Source organism: Trichosurus vulpecula, chromosome 2 (assembly GCF_011100635.1).
Source record: "Trichosurus vulpecula isolate mTriVul1 chromosome 2, mTriVul1.pri, whole genome shotgun sequence".
NCBI classification, from domain to species: domain Eukaryota; kingdom Metazoa; phylum Chordata; class Mammalia; order Diprotodontia; family Phalangeridae; genus Trichosurus; species Trichosurus vulpecula.
In genome coordinates, this window is record NC_050574.1 from 87,556,489 (window position 1) to 87,576,627 (window position 20,139).

A 20,139-nucleotide genomic window follows, 5' to 3' on the forward strand; every position below is an offset into this window, starting at 1 on the left:
GCTTTCTTTGAGGAGAAAGTGTTTTCCTCAAATTTAAAGAAATTCTTATTTTGATCAGGGAAAAGTAAAATTTATTAATTGTTATTGTTTAAGAAAACTTGTTTTAATTTACAAAGGAAAGATTCAATGAAGTGAATAAAACTAGTTTTGTAGATAGATGGACATTGAGAAATAGAAAAAAATGAGGGATTGAGAAAGTCATGAAGGTAAGTCAAGTGTGGAATCAGAGTGACCAGAGGCATGGTTTTGAAGGTTGCAGGATGTTAATCAAAGTCCACAGAAAGAAAGTTTGAGGAGGTTTTGGGTCTCACTGATAAAGTGGAATGTAGAAAGATATGTATGCCTGTAAATTTATAAGCTCTATTTGGAGAAATGCTTGTTAGAATTACTTTCAAGATGTCTTATAATCACCAATTTGGGTATTTTTATTGATGCAGAAAAATAGCTAATAAATCAGGTAGCATGATTTAAAATTGACAGTATTCTATCCAGTTACAATATTTGCCCACTGGAAAATATTAAAATAAATTTGCAATGTGAAATTATTTAAATATAGCATAAAAATTCTTTCCATGAAGGACAAGTGAAGAGTAAATTTTAAGATTTTTGTGGGTAACACATATTCATATCCTAGAAGATGTGGTTCAAACTCTTCAGGCTTGTAGTGCAATGAAGAGGACTGAATTTGGAGCCAGAAGACCAAATTTAAATTTTGGCTCTGCCACTTACTGCTTATGACCGTAATAAAATCACTTTCATCATATGTAAAGTTACAAAGTTGGACTGGATCACCTTTGAGGTCCCTTCTACTCTTAAGCTATGGACCTATCTATTAGAATAGGCAATGAGGAAACAAAACTATCACATATTGTAAATGATATGATGGCATACTTAGAGAATTCTAGAGAATCAACTAAAAAAACACTACTTGAAACAATTAAGAAATTTACATTAGTTGCAGGATATGAAATAAATTCACATAAATCATTAGCATTTTTGTATATTATCAACAAAGCCCAGCAGCAAGAGATAGAAAGATAAATTCCACTTAAAATAACTGTAGACAATATAAAATATTTGAGATTCCACCCGCCAAGATAAACCCATGAACCATGTGAACAGAATTACAAAGCATGTTTCACACAAGTAAAGTCAAATCTAAACTATTAGAAAAATATCAATTGCTCATGGGAAGGCTCAGCTAATATGATAAAAATGACAATTCTACTTAAATTAATATACTTGTTCAGTATCATGCCAATCAAACTACCAAAATCTTATTTCATAGAGCTAGAAAAAATGATAAGAAAATTCATCTCAAAGAGCAAAAGGTCAAGAATATCAGGGAATTAATGGGGAAAAATGCAAATGAAGGTGGCCTAGCTGTACCAGATCTGAAGCTATATTATAAAGTGGAAATCATCAAAACTATTTGGTACTGGCTAAGAAATAGAGTGGTGGATCAGTGGCATAGATTAGGTACACAAGGCACAGTAGTCAATGACTTTAGTAATCTACTGTTTGATAAACCAAAAGAGTCTACCTTCTGGGATAAGACCTCACCATTTGATAAAAACTGCTGGGAAAACTGGAAAATAGTATGACAGAAACTAGGCATAGACCAGCATCTCACACCATATATCAGATAAAGTCAAAATGGTACATGCTTTAGACATAAAGGGTGACACCATAAGCAAATTAAGAGAGAAAGGATGTCAGATCTGTGGAGAAGGGAAGAATTTATGACCAAACAAGAGATAAAGGATATTATGAAATGCAAAATGGATCATTTTGATTACATTAAGTTTAAAAGTTTCTACCTGAACAAAACCAACACAACCAAGATTAGAAAGAAAGCAAAAGTCTAGGGAACAATTTTTATAGTCAATGTTTCTGATAAAGACCTTATTTCTCAAATTTATAGAGAACCAAGTCAAATTTATAAGAATACAAGTCATTCCCTAATTTAGAAATGGTCAAAAGACATGGACAGACAGTTTTCAGATGAAGAAATTAAAACAATCAACAGTAATATGAAAAATTCTCTAAATCACTATTGATTAGAGAAATGAAAATCAAAACAACTCTGAGGCACCATCTTACAACTATCTGATTGGCTAATGTGACAGAAAAATGAAATGACAAATGTTGGATAAGAAGTAGGAAAATTGGGACACTAATACATTGTTGATGGAATTGTGAACTGATCCAACCATTCTGGAGAGCAATTTGTAACTATGCCCAAAGGGCTATAAAACTGTGAATCCCTTTTGATCCACAAATACCTCTATTAGATAAGTATCCCAAAGGGATCACAAAAAAGAGAAAAAGGACCTACACGTACAAAAATATTTATAGCAGCACTTTTTGTGGTTGTAAGGAAATTGAAATTGAGGAAATGCCCATCAATTGGGGAATGGCTGAACAAGTTGTGGTATATGAATGTAATAGAATATTATTGTGCTATAAGAAATAATGAACAAAATGATTTCAGAAAAAAATGGAAATACTTACATGAACTAACGTTTAGTAAAGTGAGCAGAATCAGGAGAACACTGGACACAGTAACAACAACATTGTGTGATGATGAATTATAAACAGCTTAGGTCTTCTCAGTAATACAAAGATCCAAGGCAATTCCATTGGACTCATGATGGAAAATGTAATCCACATTCAGAGAAAGAACTATGGAGTCTGAATACAGATTGAAGCATACTATTTTCACTTTGTTTTGTTTTTTGTTTTCTTTTTCATGGTTTTCCCCTTTTGTTCTGGTTCTTCTTTCAAAACATGACTAATGTTTCTATGTTTAACATGATTGCATATGTATAACCTATATCAGGTTGCTTGACATCTTAGGAATGGGGGCAAGGAGGTAGGTAGGGAGAAAAATTTGGAACTAAAAATCTTATAAAAATGAATATTGAAAACTATCTTTACATGTAATTGAAAAAAAATACTATTTACAAAAAAAAACTCTATGGATCTATCAAAACCCTCCATCATCTGGTACCAACCTAAGCTTTCCGTCTTCTCCCCTTTTATTTTCCCTCCAACTAAATTTGTCTTTGTGCCTCCTTGCTTCCCTACTTTTGCTCATGACATTGCTATAGCCAACAAGAGGTACAAGGTTAAAGTTAGAACACAAACTTAATCTGGGAGAGAAACTTCTGCTGAACATAACATGGAGGTAGGCAGACTTAAGAGAATTGCAATATTAGGGACCCTGACAACTATTCTATAGTCACTCATGCCCTGAGCTCTAGGTTTCCCTATACATGGCCTCCATTCCTAACTCTTTTACTTGACTCCACAGGGCTTAGAAACTTGTTATTACAATATTTGTAAAATACAGAACACAATCAGCCTCACAGTTTTTTAATACTAATATTGCTATATTGGTCAGGGGAATAGTTCCTAGGTCTTGCAACGCAGAATAGCATGTTACTCTTTCTGCTTAAATGCATCCTCTGTCCTTCATACAAATTGCCAGGGTTCCAAATTCTCCTTCCTGGAAACCTTAGACCCAATGCATGGAGGCCTAGCTACAGGAGTTAATACACAGCTAATACAGCAGGCAGAGGAGAAAACCTTACAATGACACATGGAAGCAGCTTCTATGATTTGACTCTAGGTTCCAAACCATGATGGTGTGATGAATGAAAAACTTGAGAGACAGGGTTTCTGGGTAATTAATAACCGATTTATTAATTAGGTTAGCTAGTAATCAATAAATTGATGGTCAGTGGGTTTCTCTCAGTAACCAAAGACACCTAATGGAGATACTACATGCCTTAAATATATATTTTTAGACAGATCTAGCTTAAGCTAGCCACAGCTATTGAATGTCCTTCATTTCTTATTGGATTTATGTGGGGTTAGATAATCAAGGATAAAAGGAAAAACAGAATGAGGTGGGTTTTCTTGATCTCATTGCCAAGGGCAGCTGCTGCCGTAGGACTAGGCCTCAGTCCCCATATGACCCCCACTTTTTTCCTGAAAATATGAAAACATTTTCTGTAAGTTTTCTTGTTGGATATTTATGTACACAAATACATGGGTGACCCAGCTTCTTGAAACCTGCCCTTTTTTCCACTTATGAGTTTGATTTATTTCAGGACTAATAGTATATAATTGCATATTGTCTCCATTAGATAGCTAACTCCTTGAGGATAGGTACTGTTTTTGCCTTTCTTTGGATCTTCAGCACTGAGCTAGATTATCCAGTGATTCTCTGGGAATGATAAGCTTTAACTACCACTGAACATCAGAAGCTTTGCTTGAGTGGCATGTTTCTGACTTCTGTTCTAATTCACTTGCTATACCCAGCACACTGGCTTCTTGTTCTGGTGCTTCCTGGGATGGAGCCTATGCCCTACCAGATTCTAAGGACCCAATCAATTCAAGGATGTGTGTTTGAATTCTTATTTTATGGAAAAAAATATGTTTAATAGAATCATAATATTAAGAAAAAACAACAAAGTTTATGGGATATAGCTAAAGTAGCCCTAAAAGAATTAGTCTTGTGAGACTTTGGTCAAGTCTTCACCCACCTGGGGCTCATTATTCCTACTTTACAGAGGAGGAAACTACCATCTGCCCCTTTTCCTTCCAGCCATACTCCCTTCCAATCCCAGCACTTTTAGACTTTGGGACCAGGAGAATGTTCTGTATACAAGTTGCCAGTAACTCTTGTCAATTCCCTAGATTGTCCTTAATGTATAGATGCCTGCTCTGTATGTCTTTCATTACTCTGTCCCACCACTGCACAACCCTGAGGCCCCTAAGGACCCCTTTACCCTAATGTTTTGGATTCTTTTTGTTTGTTTCCTCAGACCCAAGAGCTCACCTTCCCACCTTGCACCCTTGGGCCTGTGCCTGGAAACAGAAAGTCCTCAAGGTATTTACGGTGGTTGGCTATGGTAAAGGCTCAGCTATCTAGAGGGAGGATAGACAAATGGGGACAGATGGGGCCCCAATGTAGTGTCTTCTCTTTTACAGACTCTGCCCATTAATATTGGGCTCCTTCTAACAGCCTCAGTACCGCATTCCTTACTCACCTTCCTTTCTGTGACTTGACCCACAGTCTTTCCTCTGCAAAATATTTGGATGCTCAAACAGAAGTATCTGGAAGAGATTATTCAGAGGAAGGCAAACCCAAAGTTATCCTAAGCAGGTATGTATCTGAGCTGAACCTAATGGAATATCCTTGGCTGTATAGAAAAAGGGAATAAGATGAACTTCCCACTAGTGATTATATGTGTTGCCAGGAAGAAATGGGTATCAAGAAGGCTTCACTGACTTAGTTTCTTCAGCTATAAAATGAACAAGTTGGATTAAATTATCCCTTCCAGTTCTGTATCCTAAGGTCTTAAGTTGATTGAAAGACTCTCCCAAACATGATAGGTCTCTGACCTTCAACTCTCATACCAAGAAGAGGCAGGAACAGTTCAGGGAGTACAAAACCCCCATCTGGAACACTTATTCTATGATTCTATAAGTCATTCACAGCTAGAAGGGACAATAGCATTTGTTTTAGTCCAAACATCTCCTTTTTACATCTCCTCCCCTCCCTCCAATTAAGGGATCCCTCTCTGGTCTAATTAAATCCTCTCAAGGTGTCAGTGCCTACTAAAGAAATGCTTACAATGTGAGAAAACTAAATTGTTAGAAACTTCTGCCTTGTCTAGTCTATCCTATTGTAACTTCTATGAGTTAGATCTTGCTCTTTGGGCAAATGAAAAGGGGAGCAGTATGTTGGGAGAACTCATTTAAATTAGCTTCAGAAACTGGCTGCTTCATTCTAGTCCCATTCATATCCAGAAGTGAACCTTCCTTTTACTGGCTAAATGGAAATAATAGTTCCCAGGTGACAGCCCAAGAATCAATCTCATCCTTAAGACCACTGTTCCTCAGTCTCTGAGGCCATTGGATTTTTGACCCAAGACCCTTTCCTATGCATTCATTCTCCAAGTATAGAATCTGGATTCTTAAAGGACTTAAGAAAGGCCTCCAATCAGTGAAGGGATCTCTTTTACAAGATTCCTACCAAAAGAGTCATCCAGCCTCTAACTGGAAACCTTGGTGACATAGAATGTACTAAATTCTCAAGCTTTCCATTGAGTTTTTGGGTTAGTTCTAATTGTTTTGAAGTCATGGGAAGGTATTTTGGGGGCTTTAACCTTTTCATGTGTCCAAGGCTACTCTTCAGGGCCAAGCAAAAGTCTGTTTCCTCTTTCAGGTAACAGGAGTGATGTGGACAAAGTATTCTTTTCTCCAGGTTAAACCTCTCTAGTTCCTTCAATTAATCCTCATATATCATGGTTTTTCTCACCACCCTGGTTGCCCTTCTCTTTACAAAGTCTAGTTCTGGGCACCTTTTACAAAGGACATGGACAAACCTGGGCAAAGTGTTCTGAGTTTTGTCTGATCAAGGTGGAATACAACAAAATCATGACCTCCATTGGTTAAGCTCAAATGGCAGATCCTGCGCAAGGACAATCCTGATTCCCAAAGTTATAAGTAGTACCTCCCCTCACCCAAGTTGTTTCTGGGTATATATGTCTCCCATTAGAATGTAAGTTCCTGGAGGGTACTTCTGTTTTTGTTTCATTGCTGTTGTTGGTGTTTGTCAGTCACGTCCAACTATCTGTGACCCCATGGACTTTGTCTGAGGGGTTTTTTTGGTGAAGTTATTGGAGTGGTTTGCCATTTCTCTCTCCAGTGTGTATCCATTTTACAAATGAGGAACTGAGTCAAAAGAGGGTTAAGCGACTTGCCTAGGATGACACAACTAGTAAGTGTCTGAAGCTAGATTAAACTCAGATCTTCCTCACTCCAGGCCCAGTGCTCTATCCACTGCACCACCTATATACCCTCTCTTGACACATAGTAAGTGCTTAACAATGTTTCCTCAATCATTTCTTTTAAATTTGTGGCCCCATATTTGTCACTGTAATGTACGAGGTAGGGCATGGGTCCTCAGGGGACCATTGACGCAAAACTGTTTAGTTCTTTTGTGGTGATACAAAATCCGAATAGAGCTCTCCAGAGTCTCAACATGGTGTGCACATTTTCTGAATTTTTTTTTGTTCTTTTTTTTAATTTGTTTAAATTTATTTATTTAACATATTTAGTTTTCAGCATTGATTTTCACAAGAGTTTGAATTACAAATTTTCTCCCCATTTCTACCCTCCCTCCCACTCCAAGATGACGTATATTCTGGTTGCCCTGTTCCCCATTCAGCCCTCCCTTCTGTCAACCCCACTCCCCTCCCATCCCCTTTTCCTTTCCTCTCTTGTAGGGCAAGATAAATTTCTACGCCCCATTGCCTGTGTATCTTATTTTCTAGTTGCATGCAAAAACTGTGGTTTTTTTTTGGTTTTGAACATCTGTTTTAAAATTTGAGTTCCAAATTCTCTCCCCTCTTCCTTTCCCACACACCCTCCCTAAGAAGTCAGGCAATTCAACATAGGCCACATGTGTATCATTATGTATAACCCTTCCACAATACTCATGTTGTGAAAGACTAACTATATTTTGCTCCTTCCCAACCCTTTATTGAATTTTCTCCCTTGACCTTGTCCCCTTTCCAAAGTGTTTGTTTTTGATTACCTCCACCCCCATCTGCCCTCCCCTCCATCATCCCCCCCTTTTTTATCTTCTTCCCTCTTTGTTCCTGTGGAGTAAGATACCCAATTGAGTATGTATGGTATTCCCTCCTCAGGCCAAATTTGATGACAGCAAGATTCACTCATTCCCCCCTCACCTGCACTCTCCGCTCCTCCCACAGAACAGCTTCCTCTTGCCACCTTTATGAGAGATAATCCACCCCATTCTATCTCTCCCTATCTCCCTCTCTCAGTATATTCCTCTCTCATCCCTTAATTTGATTTTATTTCCTTTAGATATCTTCCCTTCATCTTCAGCTCACCTTGTGTCCTCTCTCTCTCTCTCTCTCTCTCTCTCTCTCTCTCTCTCTCTCTCTCTATCTGTGTGTGTGTGTGTGTATATATATATATATACATATATACATACATATATACATACATGCATATTCACTTATATATATACATATATATACATAAACATATATATATGCATATTTCTTTCAGCTACTATGATATTGAGGTCTCATGAATCACACACATTATATTTCCATGTAGGAATGTAAACAAAACAGTTCAACTTTAGTAAATCCCTTATGATTTCTCTTTCTTCTTTAACTTTTCATGCTTCTCTTGATTCTTGTGTTTGAAAGTCAAATTTTCTATTCAGCTCTGGTCTTTTCACTGAGAACGCTTGAAAGTCCTCTATTTTATTGAAAATCCATATTTTGCCCTGGAGCATGATACTCAGTTTTTCTGGGTAGGTGATTCTTGGTTTTAATCCTAGCTTCATTGACCTCTGGAATATCGTATTCTAAACCCTTCGATCTCTTAATGTAGAAGCTGCCAGATCTGGGGTTATTCTGGCTGCAGCCTTGATATGGGAGCTCTGGAATTCAGCGACAATATTCCTAGGAGATTTCTTTTGGGGATCTATTTGAGGAGGTGATCGGTGGATTCTTTCAATTTCTATTTTGCCCTGTGGCTCTAGAATATCAAGGCAGTTCTCCTTGATAATTTCTTGAAAGAGGATATCTAGGCTCTTTTTCTGATCATGGCTTTCAGGTAGTCCAGTAATTTTTAAATTATCTCTCCTGGATCTATTTTCCAGGTCACTGGTTTGTCCAATGAGATATTTCACATTGTCTTCGATTTTTTCATTCCTTTGGTTCTGTTTTATAATATCTTGATTTCTCATCAAGTCACTAGCTTCCACTTGCTCCAATCTCATTTTTAAGGTAGTATTTTCTTCAGTGGTCCTTTGGACCTCCTTTTCCATTTGGGTAATTCTGCCTTTCATGGCATTCTTCTCCTCATTGGCTTTTTGGAGCTTTTTTGCCATTTGAGTTAGTCTATTTTTTAAGGTGTTGTTTTCTTCAGTATATTTTTCAGTATTTTTTTGGGTCTCCTTTAGCAAGTCATTGACTTGTTTTTCATGGTTTTCTTGCATCCTTCTCATTTCTCTTCCCAATTTTTCCTCTACTTCTCTAACTTGCTTTTCCAAATCCTTTTTGAGCTCTTCCATGGCCTGGGATCAGTTCATGTTTTTCTTGGAGGCTTTTGGTGTAGGCTCTTGCACTTTGTTGACTTCTTAAGGCTGTATGTTTTGGTCTTCTTTGTCACCAAAGAAAGAATGCAAAGTCTGAGACTGAATCTGGGTGTGTTTTTGCTGCCTGGCTATATTCCCAACCAGCTAACTTGACCCTTGAGTTTTTCAGCGGGGTATGACTGCTTGTAAACTAAAGAGTTCTATGTTCCAAGTTTGGGGGGGGGATGTGCCAGCTCTGCCACACCAGCACTCCTCCTTCCCCAAGAACCCCCAACCCAGACTGGGCTTAGATTTTCAGCAGGCTGTGCACTCCTGCTCTGATCCACCACTTAATTCCTCCCACCAGGTGGGCCTGGGGCCGGAAGCAACAGCAGCTGTAGCTGCCCCACCTCCTCTGCCCCAGGTTTGGTGGCCGAAACTCGAACTCCTTCCACTCCCACAGCTTTTCCTACTAACCTTCTCCTCTGTCTTTGGTGTTTGTGGGTTGAGAAGTCTGGTAACTGCGTCAGCTCACTTATTCAGGGTGCTAGGGCCTGCTCCGCCCAGCTCCTGGTCTGGTTGGTCTGAGCCACTCACACTGGGCTCTGCTCTGCTCCCAGCTCCCAGCTCCCAGCTCCGTGTGGGATAGACCTCACCCAGAGACCATCCAGGCTGTCCTGGGCTGGAGCCCTGCTTCCCTCTGCTGTTTTGTGGGTTCTGCAGTTCTAGAATTGGTTCAGAGCCATTTTTATAGGTTTTTGGAGGGACTCGGTGGGGAGCTCATGCTAGTCCCTGCTTTCCAGCCGCCATCTTGGTTCTGCCCCCCCACTTTTTCTGATTTCTTAATGGAATGGTCTGAATTCTTAATGGAAATGTCAGCAAAGTGCCATGCCCTGCAAATTAGTATGGATCCAGGATGGAGACAGCCAGGCCTTCAAAATTGAATCATCACTAAGAGGCTGGCTTGCAAGTGATATTTTTTTCAGCTTCCCATGAAGTCTATCTGTAAGTGAGTAGGAATAATACCAGAATCAGTGGAGAAATGACAGATTCTTGAAGTACTGAATTCAGTATCACCTCTGAAGCAGGATAATGCTAAGAGGAGTAATTTCTCACAAGGATGGAGCTATATTATTTCCCACCATATGACAGAAAGGCACTACAGGGGAGTGGGAGGAGCACTGGATTTGGAGATAAAAGCTGTGCGTTCTGGTCCTGGTTCTACAACTTATTAACTGCATGTGACCATTAGGTAGATCCAGCTACCACATAAAGTTGTGAAGAAAGTACTATGCAAACATAATCCATGATTAGGAATATCATGACTCCTGAATACTATTCAGGGTCAATGTTCTTATCTTTTGTAAAAAAATCATGTTCAAAGGGATATACAGAATGAATTTGAGGACCTTAAAATAAGGTGACCTCATTATGGGCCCTCCCATGAACTTTTCCTCAGTACTTTCAGTACTTTATTCATCAATTATAAAAAAAGAAAAGGATGAAAAATATAGCCCAACAGACTTGAGGGCTAGAAGAACCAGGAAACTTGTCTCATGATATTTTTTGTTTCTTTCACAGGAAAGAAGGTCCCCAGCAGATGCTAGAATTGCCATCCAACCATACATCACCTTCTGCTACATTTGTCCTCATGGGTATCCCAGGCTTAGAAGTGACTCACCTCTGGTTGCTGGCCCCACTAGGCATCATGTATGTTGTGACTTTGGTGGGAAATAGCCTAATTTTGACAGTGGTCTGGATTGACCCTGTCTTGCATGAACCCATGTACTACTTCCTGTGTATCCTGGCTATTGTGGACATTGTTATGGCAACTTCTGTTGTCCCTAAGATGCTGAACATCTTCTGGTCAGGTGACGGAATTATTGGTTTTGCTGCCTGCTTCATTCAAATGTACGTTGTCCATGCAGCCACAGCTGTGGAAACAGGGCTTTTATTGGCTATGGCCTTTGACCGGTATGTGGCCATCTGCAAACCCTTGCACTATCAGACCATCCTAACGCAACGAACAATGCTAGGGATAGGTGTGGCAATTATCTTTAGAGCTACCACATTCATGACGCCTCTGAGCTGGATGGTGAGTCATCTGCCCTTTTGTGGCTCTCTGATGGTTCCCCATTCTTACTGTGAACATATGGCTGTCACCAAGCTGGGATGCGCTGACCATATGCCAAGCAACCTCTATAGTCTGATTGGTTCCTCAATCATTGTGGGCATTGATGTGATCTTCATTGCTACCTCCTACAGCCTGATCCTTCAGGCTGTATTCCGTCTCTCCTGCCGGGATGCCCAGATAAAGGCATTAAGCACATGTGGTTCCCATGTTGGAGTTATGGCCCTCTATTATCTACCAGGAATGGTTTCCATCTATGTGGCCTGGTTTGGACAGGACTTGGTCCCCCTGTCTTTCCAGGTCCTACTGGCTGACTTCTATCTGGTTATCCCACCCACTCTGAACCCTCTCATCTATGGCTTAAGGACAAAACAGATCCGTGATCGGGGATGGAGTGTGCTAGAGAGCTGCCTCTCTGGACAGGCCCACTGGAATTCTTAGACAGGATAGAATACATAAGGGTCTTAAGCAAAGACACTTCATGCAAAAACAAAGGTGATATACGAACAAGTTAAAACCAGCTAGAACCTGAGCGAGGGTAGAGAGATGTTATATGACTTTCCTTCTGGCTTCGCTTAGCATGACTACCTCTATTTTAATGACTTTCATCTCCCTTTACAGCCTTGACCTTTCTCCATTTCTAGGTATATGTAGGATGCTTCTACTTGGATATTCTGTTGGGACCTCAGAAGTCAACTAAATATGAACTTATTTCCCTCTGAAAAAGTTAGCCCCCCCCACCTCATTCCCCTTTTTCTATTGATAGTATCACCATTTATCATTGTCTTCCTTAACTAGGCTATCAATATTTTAAATACGTGATCATTTTTCTCAAAAGCTTTCATCAACTTTGCATTGACAACAGAATAAAATTCTTGATCCTAGAATTTATTGCCTACTCTCTGGCTACAATCTACTTTTTCAGGCAAATTTCGTAATTCCTTTTTATACATTATGCTTCAGCTAAATTTTTACTTTGTTCCAAAATCTCTCCTTCTGCTATGCCTTTATATATGGCATCATCTAGAACATACACACACACACACACACACACACACACATCTCCACTAGGCATCTTTCCCACATAAAGCCCTGTTTTTGGTGGCACCTGTTCCATGATTCCATCTTTCAAAGTGATGAGAACAAGAGATCAAATGGAATGACCTGCATCATTTTCTTGGTTGCTCTGTAGTTATCTATATACAGATCTCATTCTCTTCCTTCAAGGAATTTCTAATCTACAAGGAGAAGCATGTGCACATGACTCTTCCATGGAGGTAGCTCAGTGAAAGCAAAACTTTTTCTTGAGCAGCCAATTTTCTTGACAGCTGTTTAAGCATAAACCTCAACTACTTTAATGATAAGTTGAAAGACCTAAGATGATCTCTCTTACTTACAAGGAACTATTGTAATCCTACTCACAAGCATCCAGAGAGAAATTCAAAATATTCGGAGCAATATTTGATTGCAACACAAGCTGAAATTTGTACCTGCTGCTTTAATACAGTTGCCACAGGGATTTAGCAGAGATTTAAAAAGTCATTCAAGAATTTGGTTTTAATCACCCACACAGAAAAATAAGCCCAAGAGGGAGAATACCTGTTGTCTAGATGTTCATTTAGGAGGATACCCTATACTGTGTATGTGCATGTGCATGTATGTGTGTGCATATGTATGTGCGTACATATATACAGACAAATACACATATACATGCATATACATATATACATACACATATATTGTGTATATGTATGTGTGTATATATGCATACATACATGGATATATACCATATTTTAACACGTAATCATTACCACCACTTAATTGTCACACCCTGTTTTTTCCGTGCAAAAATTGATTTATAACGTTCTACCATATAATCATCACATGGTATAATTCTGTTTGTCATGCCACTTAAAAGGTAAACAGAGCAGCAATGTATCACCAGTGGCATATGGACATGCATTTATCTCTCACATATTGTGAGCCACGAGTCTAGAATTCTCAGCACACACACGTTGTTAATATATTTCCAAAAGCCAAATTGTGTGGTTTGTTTAGAGTGCTGCAGTAATAATGGTGTTGTCATTCAACCCAAAAAAGAGCCATAGGCACAAAGGGAGAGGGCAGGCAGGAGAAACTGCCATGAGTAAGTCACTTACGTGGGTAAGACTCACATCTTCCCATGCTAGCTAAACTGTACAGCTGATCTGCCAGCAATACAGTTTAGTAATAAATGATTTTTAAGTAATATCAGCACAGTTTTTTAAAGTTTCACATAATGATCATACCCCACTTTTTTGCAAAATAAAATTGGCACAGAATCTGGAACAATTATGTAGTGAAATACAGTATATACACATACATATATACATATGTGTGTGTGACTATCCCATGGAAAAATGCACTTTGCTCTGGTTGGGCATATAATTTATCTTTTTCTATCTGCAAAGAGCCTGTTGGAATGGAAGTGTGCAAATGAGACTGGCCATTGAGCAGCAAGATCTGCCCACATGATATATGTGGGATGAGGACAAGGTTTCTGTTTTCACATTCTTTTGAACACATGGCTTGGGAATTGCGCAGGCATGTGTTGTAACTTCTAAGAATTATAGGAGGGAATCCACTTTACCTCTTGCAGTAATTCCAAAAGGAGGTACCGTGCTAGTAAGAACATTCACTTGCCTAGGCAAAACTGAACCTCAACCTTGAGTCCCCAGTGGCTTCTTTGGCCTCTTGTTTCCTTCCTGAAAACAGCTTACAGTATACAGACTGAAACATGCTATTTTTCACTTTCTTTTTTTTTCTTTTATTCAAGTCTTCTTGTACAAAATGACTAGTATGGAAATTTTTTACATAATTGCACATGTATAACCTGTATCTGATTGCTTACTCTCTCAGAGAGGGGGGAGGCATAGATTTTGGAACTCAGAACTTTAAATAAAAATGTTTTAAAAATTGGGGAAAGTACCACAAGCTATTTTTCTTTCTCAAAGCAAAACGAGAAACAAAAGTTCATTTTATTAAAAAAAAACAGATTACCAAACAGACTGGAGGTTCAAAGTTCATCTCAAAATTGCTAATTCTCGGGTTCCTTGGTCAGTGCCAGCAGCCTTGAAGGTCATGTTCACATTCATCTCAGCTCAATAATATCCCAGCAACTTCCAAGGTCAGTATCTTCTGTCAAGACAGAAAATGGTTAGGGTTCTATTCTGAGAAACGTTTCACCTGCAGCAAAGCATCTGTTTTTATAATTGGATAGAGTGCTTCCTGTTTTTCCATTTAAGCATCACCTTCCATAGCAGATGATAGGAGTTTTGAATTGTCATCTCATGTTTCAAGTCTCTTATTTCTTATTCTTTGTTGATACCTTTTGCTTTTACATCATATTCATACTTTTTAACAAATTAAAAAAGAAAAAAAGCAGTAGAGTAAAACTTACCAATTAATCATGTATTTATTTTTCCTCCAACTTCTCCCTATTAACTAAAAGGCAAACAACAACAAACATTAAAACCCCTGCATCACATAAGCACAGTAAGCAAAACACTCCTACATTGGTCACATCCAAAAAGTTATGTCTTATTCTGCATATCAGTCCATCATCTGTCATGAGGTTGCTATCATTTTGCTTTATCAGTCCTCTGGACTCACAACTGATCACTTAGTTGACTAGAGTTCTTAAGCCTTTTTATAATATTGATGTTAATGTACATGTTGTTCTTTCAGATTTTTCCCTTCATACTCATATACCACAATTTAAGTCTTCTTAAAGCATTTTTTGTCAGGGATAAAAGAGCTGTCCTATTCCTCCTCTACCTTGTGTATCAAGTATATCTCTAGAAGCTAAGCAATCCCTTCTAGGTAATAATATAATTATTTTGGGAAAACTCTAGATATGGATCAAACCTATGCTTTCATTGACTTCCCTTAGTTCAGGGTATAAGGAGAGTCAGAAAATCTGATCCTTCTCTTTAGAAAGCAGGATTTCCCAGGACAAATCCTACCCTTTGAGTTCAGAGCAAAATCCTTTAATGGGAGAGAGTACTTCAGCCATCCCAAGGCCTGAAGACATAGATATCTATGTAGAAATATAGGGATATAACTACCAGATACTGCAAATTATATTTCCTAATGACAACTTATGTGAACTCATTTTTTCCCCTCTGAAACAAAGGTCCAACATTTTGATACAATATTCTATCAGTGCTCTTGTATGGATCTGTGTCATGGTACCCAACAGGGGGCAACACGGAAGCATATGGCAGGCTATGACAAATAAAGAACTGTTAAAAAAGAATTACAATAAAAGGATATAAAAGAAATATATGGTCAAAAAAGATAAGCTGGTCATATGGAGAAAGTCAGGATAGACATCCAAGATCCTCACAATATCAATAGAAAAGGCTTCCAGGATGTTAAGATACGCCCCTTGTAACAAAATAGTAAAACAAAATGAGCAGGAATTGCACAGGTTGAGATGTAATGTGTATCAGTAGAGTAACGTTCACATCAAGGGATGTGAAAAATTCATTTGAGTTTTGGAAATTAAATCTAAACTTTAAAGTGCCTAAAAGGCAACATAGAAATAATACAGTTACTGGCAAGCGATTAATAAACAATTTTAAAGAAAGAATAAAGATCGCCAGGTCACAAATAAAATTTAAAAATGTGATTAAGGAGCCACATATCACATAGCCATATGTGATCGATAGTCAATTAAGAGGAAATATTTTATTTACAGAAATATATATATTGCCTAACTGACAGCAAATAATTTCAATAGACCATTGTGAGTTGGGAAAATGTTATAATTGCACTGCCTCACAATGCCCAACCCAGATTCAAAGTCAAATTTTTGATCTTCCAAGTACAAATAATCTCCGTATTAGATAGAATAACATGTTAATATAGAATATTGCCATTCTGTATTCATAATATAGGATAATATATGAAGAGAAATATGGGTTAAAGATGATATGACCGAGTACAAAAAGATTTGAGCTTCTGAGCATATCAATTTATTAAGCAATGCTTGTCAGTTGTATAACAAATAGGGACCAGGCCTCCTCAGCTTTGGCACTGAACCCCCAAATACAGGGGGAGACACATTTTATACATTAAAAATGATAAATCAAATAACAACAATTAATTAAAAAGAAAAAATGAATCATAATATAAATTTAAGTAATCTGATTTCTAATCAGAGGAAAGATTAGGGACTTTCCAAGCTGGAAGGGGGAGAACAAACAAGTGTACTTCCCTGAAACAAGAAACAGAGGTGTCCCACTACCCATAAGTGTCTTTTTTAATCAAAGAAACATAAAAACAATAACTAATCGACAAATATGCAACCAGTTTTTAAATAAGATGTATGGATTGTTTGAGATGTATAAGAAAACTCCTTGCATCAATCTTCAGATCTAACTGTGTTTCTGCTCAGTATAATCTAGGTCTTCACTTAAGGGTCTCTAAGTAGCAGGGAAAGGTGTTCCAATTTCCCAGTACTGCAAGACTAGGTTCAAACAATGAAATAAAATTTTCTCAAAATTCCCATTTTTGAATAAAGTATTATCACAAAAAAGAAATTGTACTAAACCCATAATTAAACAGAAAAGGAGCTGAAATAGCTCTAGAATTCAGTCAAAAGATGGAGTCAGTGTGGTTTACTCAATTCTCACAATTTCCCCCTTTTGATTCATGGAGGAGGCACCAGCTTACTTCCCCCATGAATTATTTATCTATAAGCCAAATCTATAAGGTTTTTCTTACATTCACAATCAGAATTACATAAGTCAGACCACAGTTAAAATTACTTAGGAGGCTTACAATGGACTAATTCTGAGAGGGGAGATTTACATGCCACCAAGGTAACAAAAAAAAAACTCAGCAAACATAAACACCATGAAACAAAAAGTCAAAGCAATAGAATTATCAATATTAAATAACATCAAATCTCCTTATATCCTAGTAACCCACTCCCAAGGTCCATTTAATTCTTGTCTTGTGTCCCAGATTCCAATGGAATCATCTGATCCTTGGAGATACCTTTTCTTGGATATTCTGGAATAGGACTCTTAGGCAGTTCTGAAGAAGCCTCTACTTCTCTGGTTCCAACTCACTTGCAGAGATTCCTAGATAATTCTGCTAAAGTGTGCTAGTAACAAGACAATACAATTTAGTACAATCTCTTAAATTTGGTTTTCCAATAACTAGTTCACGTGGTGAAAGACTCAGACCTTACGCTTCTGATCCTATTAACAACAGAGCTATAAAAAGAACATCAAATTAGTAACCTACAATATACCTGAAACTTCAGAGAATTTCTTTCAGCTATTTCTTTACCTAAATCCTGTATCTGATATGAGTACCTATATCTGATATAAGAATCTTTTGAAAATTTGTAAGAATCTAACTACAAAATGAATTTTTTTCTTATAAAACTATCAGATATACTTAAAAAGTGGGAAAATAATTTCACTTCTTTTACAAATATCAGTGTATTTTATATGTAAAATCCTTAATCTAATTTTGAGAACTTATTACTAAAACATACTGAAAGCCTGAATTGCCATACTAGATATATTTGGAAGTTAATCCTATGCATATGTATATAGTTCTTAAGAAAAAACATCTAATTATGTTGTGTTTGCAAAATTTACTATTCTATTAAAATAGAAAACATTTATATTATGTCTTTGTCTTACTACTTTGTCTAATTCCCACTTTAGGAGGATATATATCATAATTTGATCACATCTACATCATAATTTGATCACAAATACAGAATAAAATTTTAAGATTTTTCATACTTGCATCCTATTATATTAGAAGAGATTTTCCAGTATCAATGTGTTAATTAATTAATAGATTTAGTACTATTGTACTTACAAAACTTCTACTGCTCACCTACTCTAAGTATAGAAATTTGCTACAAAAAGAAAAGAAGGAACAATGTTATAACAGTATCAAAGCTTTTCCCCTCAATGGTACAGACTGACTTGCCATACTCCATAGCACAGGAAAAATTGCTTTACCTCTACTTGATTCAAGGCCTGAGTCATATCTGACTGCCAATCATATAGTTATCAAAAGCCAGGGTATCAAAAGCCAGGATCAGAATTAACCAGGTAGAGAAATTTCCTATTCACAAAGGAAAAAGCACAATGGGGATACTGAATCAAAAGGCTCCTCCATGCAAACATCATCCGCTCAATTTTTCCCAGGGAAGATATCCAATGATGACAGTTCTCAGACTGTATGTAGTATGTGCCATTTTCTGCCATTGGCTTCGTGAGAAATAAGATGAACATCCCTGTATTCAAAACTGAAAACAATGTTAAGTTATATTCCCAAGAGTTTTCACTTCAAACAGCAAAATTTCACTAATCATAGTTTAGGGCTTGAATATTATTTTCATGTTTCCCAAAAAGTTGTACTTCATTTGTCCTTTACTTATAAATTAAACCAACCATATTGTGGGTCTCAGACATATGGGAAATACCTGATAGATGATTCATATTAATGTACTGAAGTTACATCTTTAAACCACCCTATGCATTTTCAGAATTTTTATAAGTGGTGGCCAAATACTTTCAAATGAGAATATACTCTTTATTTTAGTAAACTTACTATTATTGTTATCTTTTTTAAAACAAATATGTCCCATTAAATAAATATTAAACAGTTTTCAAGTATCTATTTTATCACATTTTTAAAAACCTCACAATCAAGCAGCATCCAGATTTTATTTTTTTGTTTGTTTTTGAACATCTGTTTTTAAAACTTTGAGTTCCAAATTCTCTCCCTCTTCCTTTCCCACCCACCCTCCCTAATAAGTCAAGCAATTCAACATAGGCCACTTGTGTATCATTATGTATAACCCTTCCACAATACTCATGTTGTGAAAGACTAACTATATTTTGCTCCTTCCCAACCCATCCCCCTTTATTGAATTTTCTCCCTTGACCCTGTCCCCTTTCCAAAGTGTTTGTTTTTGATTACCTCCACCCCCATCTGCCCTCCCCTCCATCATCCCCCCCTTTTTTATCTTCTTCCCTCTTCTTTCCTGTGGGGTAAGATACCCAATTGAGTATGTATGGCATTCCCTCCTCAGGCCAAATTTGATGACAGCAAGATTCACTCATTCCCCCCTCACCTGCCCTCTCCCCTCCTCCCACAGAACTGCTTCCTCTTGCCACCTTTATGCGAGATAATCCACCCCATTCTATCTCTCCCTATCTCCCTCTCTCAATATATTCCTCTCTCTTCCCTTAATTTCATTTTATTTCTTTTAGATATCTTACCTTCATCTTCAACTCACCCTGTGCCCGTTCTCTCTCTCTCTCTCTCTCTCTCTCTCTCTCTCTCTCTCTCTCTCTCCCCATATATATGTATATATATAAATATATATATATGTATACATATACATATATATACATACACACATATATACATACATACATACACATTCACTTATATATACATAAACATATATATATATATATATGCATATTCCCTTCAGCTACCTTAATACTGAGATCTCATGAATCATACACGTCATCTTTCCATACTTTAGTAAGTCCCTTGCAATTTTTTTTTCTGGTTCTTTTTCTTGACTACCTTTTCATGCTTCTCTTGATTCTTGTGTTTCAAAGTCAAATTTTCTATTCAGCTCTGGTCTTTTCACTGAGAAAGCTTGAAAGTCCTCTATTTTATTGAAAATTCATATTTTTGCCTTGGAGCATGATACTCAGTTTTGCTGGATAGGTGATTCTTGGTTTTAATCCTAGCTCCATTGACCTCCGGAATATCGTATTCCAAACCCTTCGATCTCTTAATGTAGAAGCTGCCAGATCTTGGGTTATTCTGATTG

General features: G+C 37.5%; 1 protein-coding gene across 1 annotated transcript; it reads left to right on the forward strand.

Annotated features, from left to right (window-relative positions):
• Window positions 1-10,736: 10,736 nt before the first annotated feature.
• On the forward strand, window positions 10,737-11,708 carry LOC118836644 (olfactory receptor 52I1-like). The gene has a single exon (XM_036743883.1). The coding sequence runs from the start codon at window positions 10,737-10,739 to the stop codon at window positions 11,706-11,708; it is 972 nt and encodes a 323-aa protein (XP_036599778.1).
• Window positions 11,709-20,139: the final 8,431 nt, after the last annotated feature.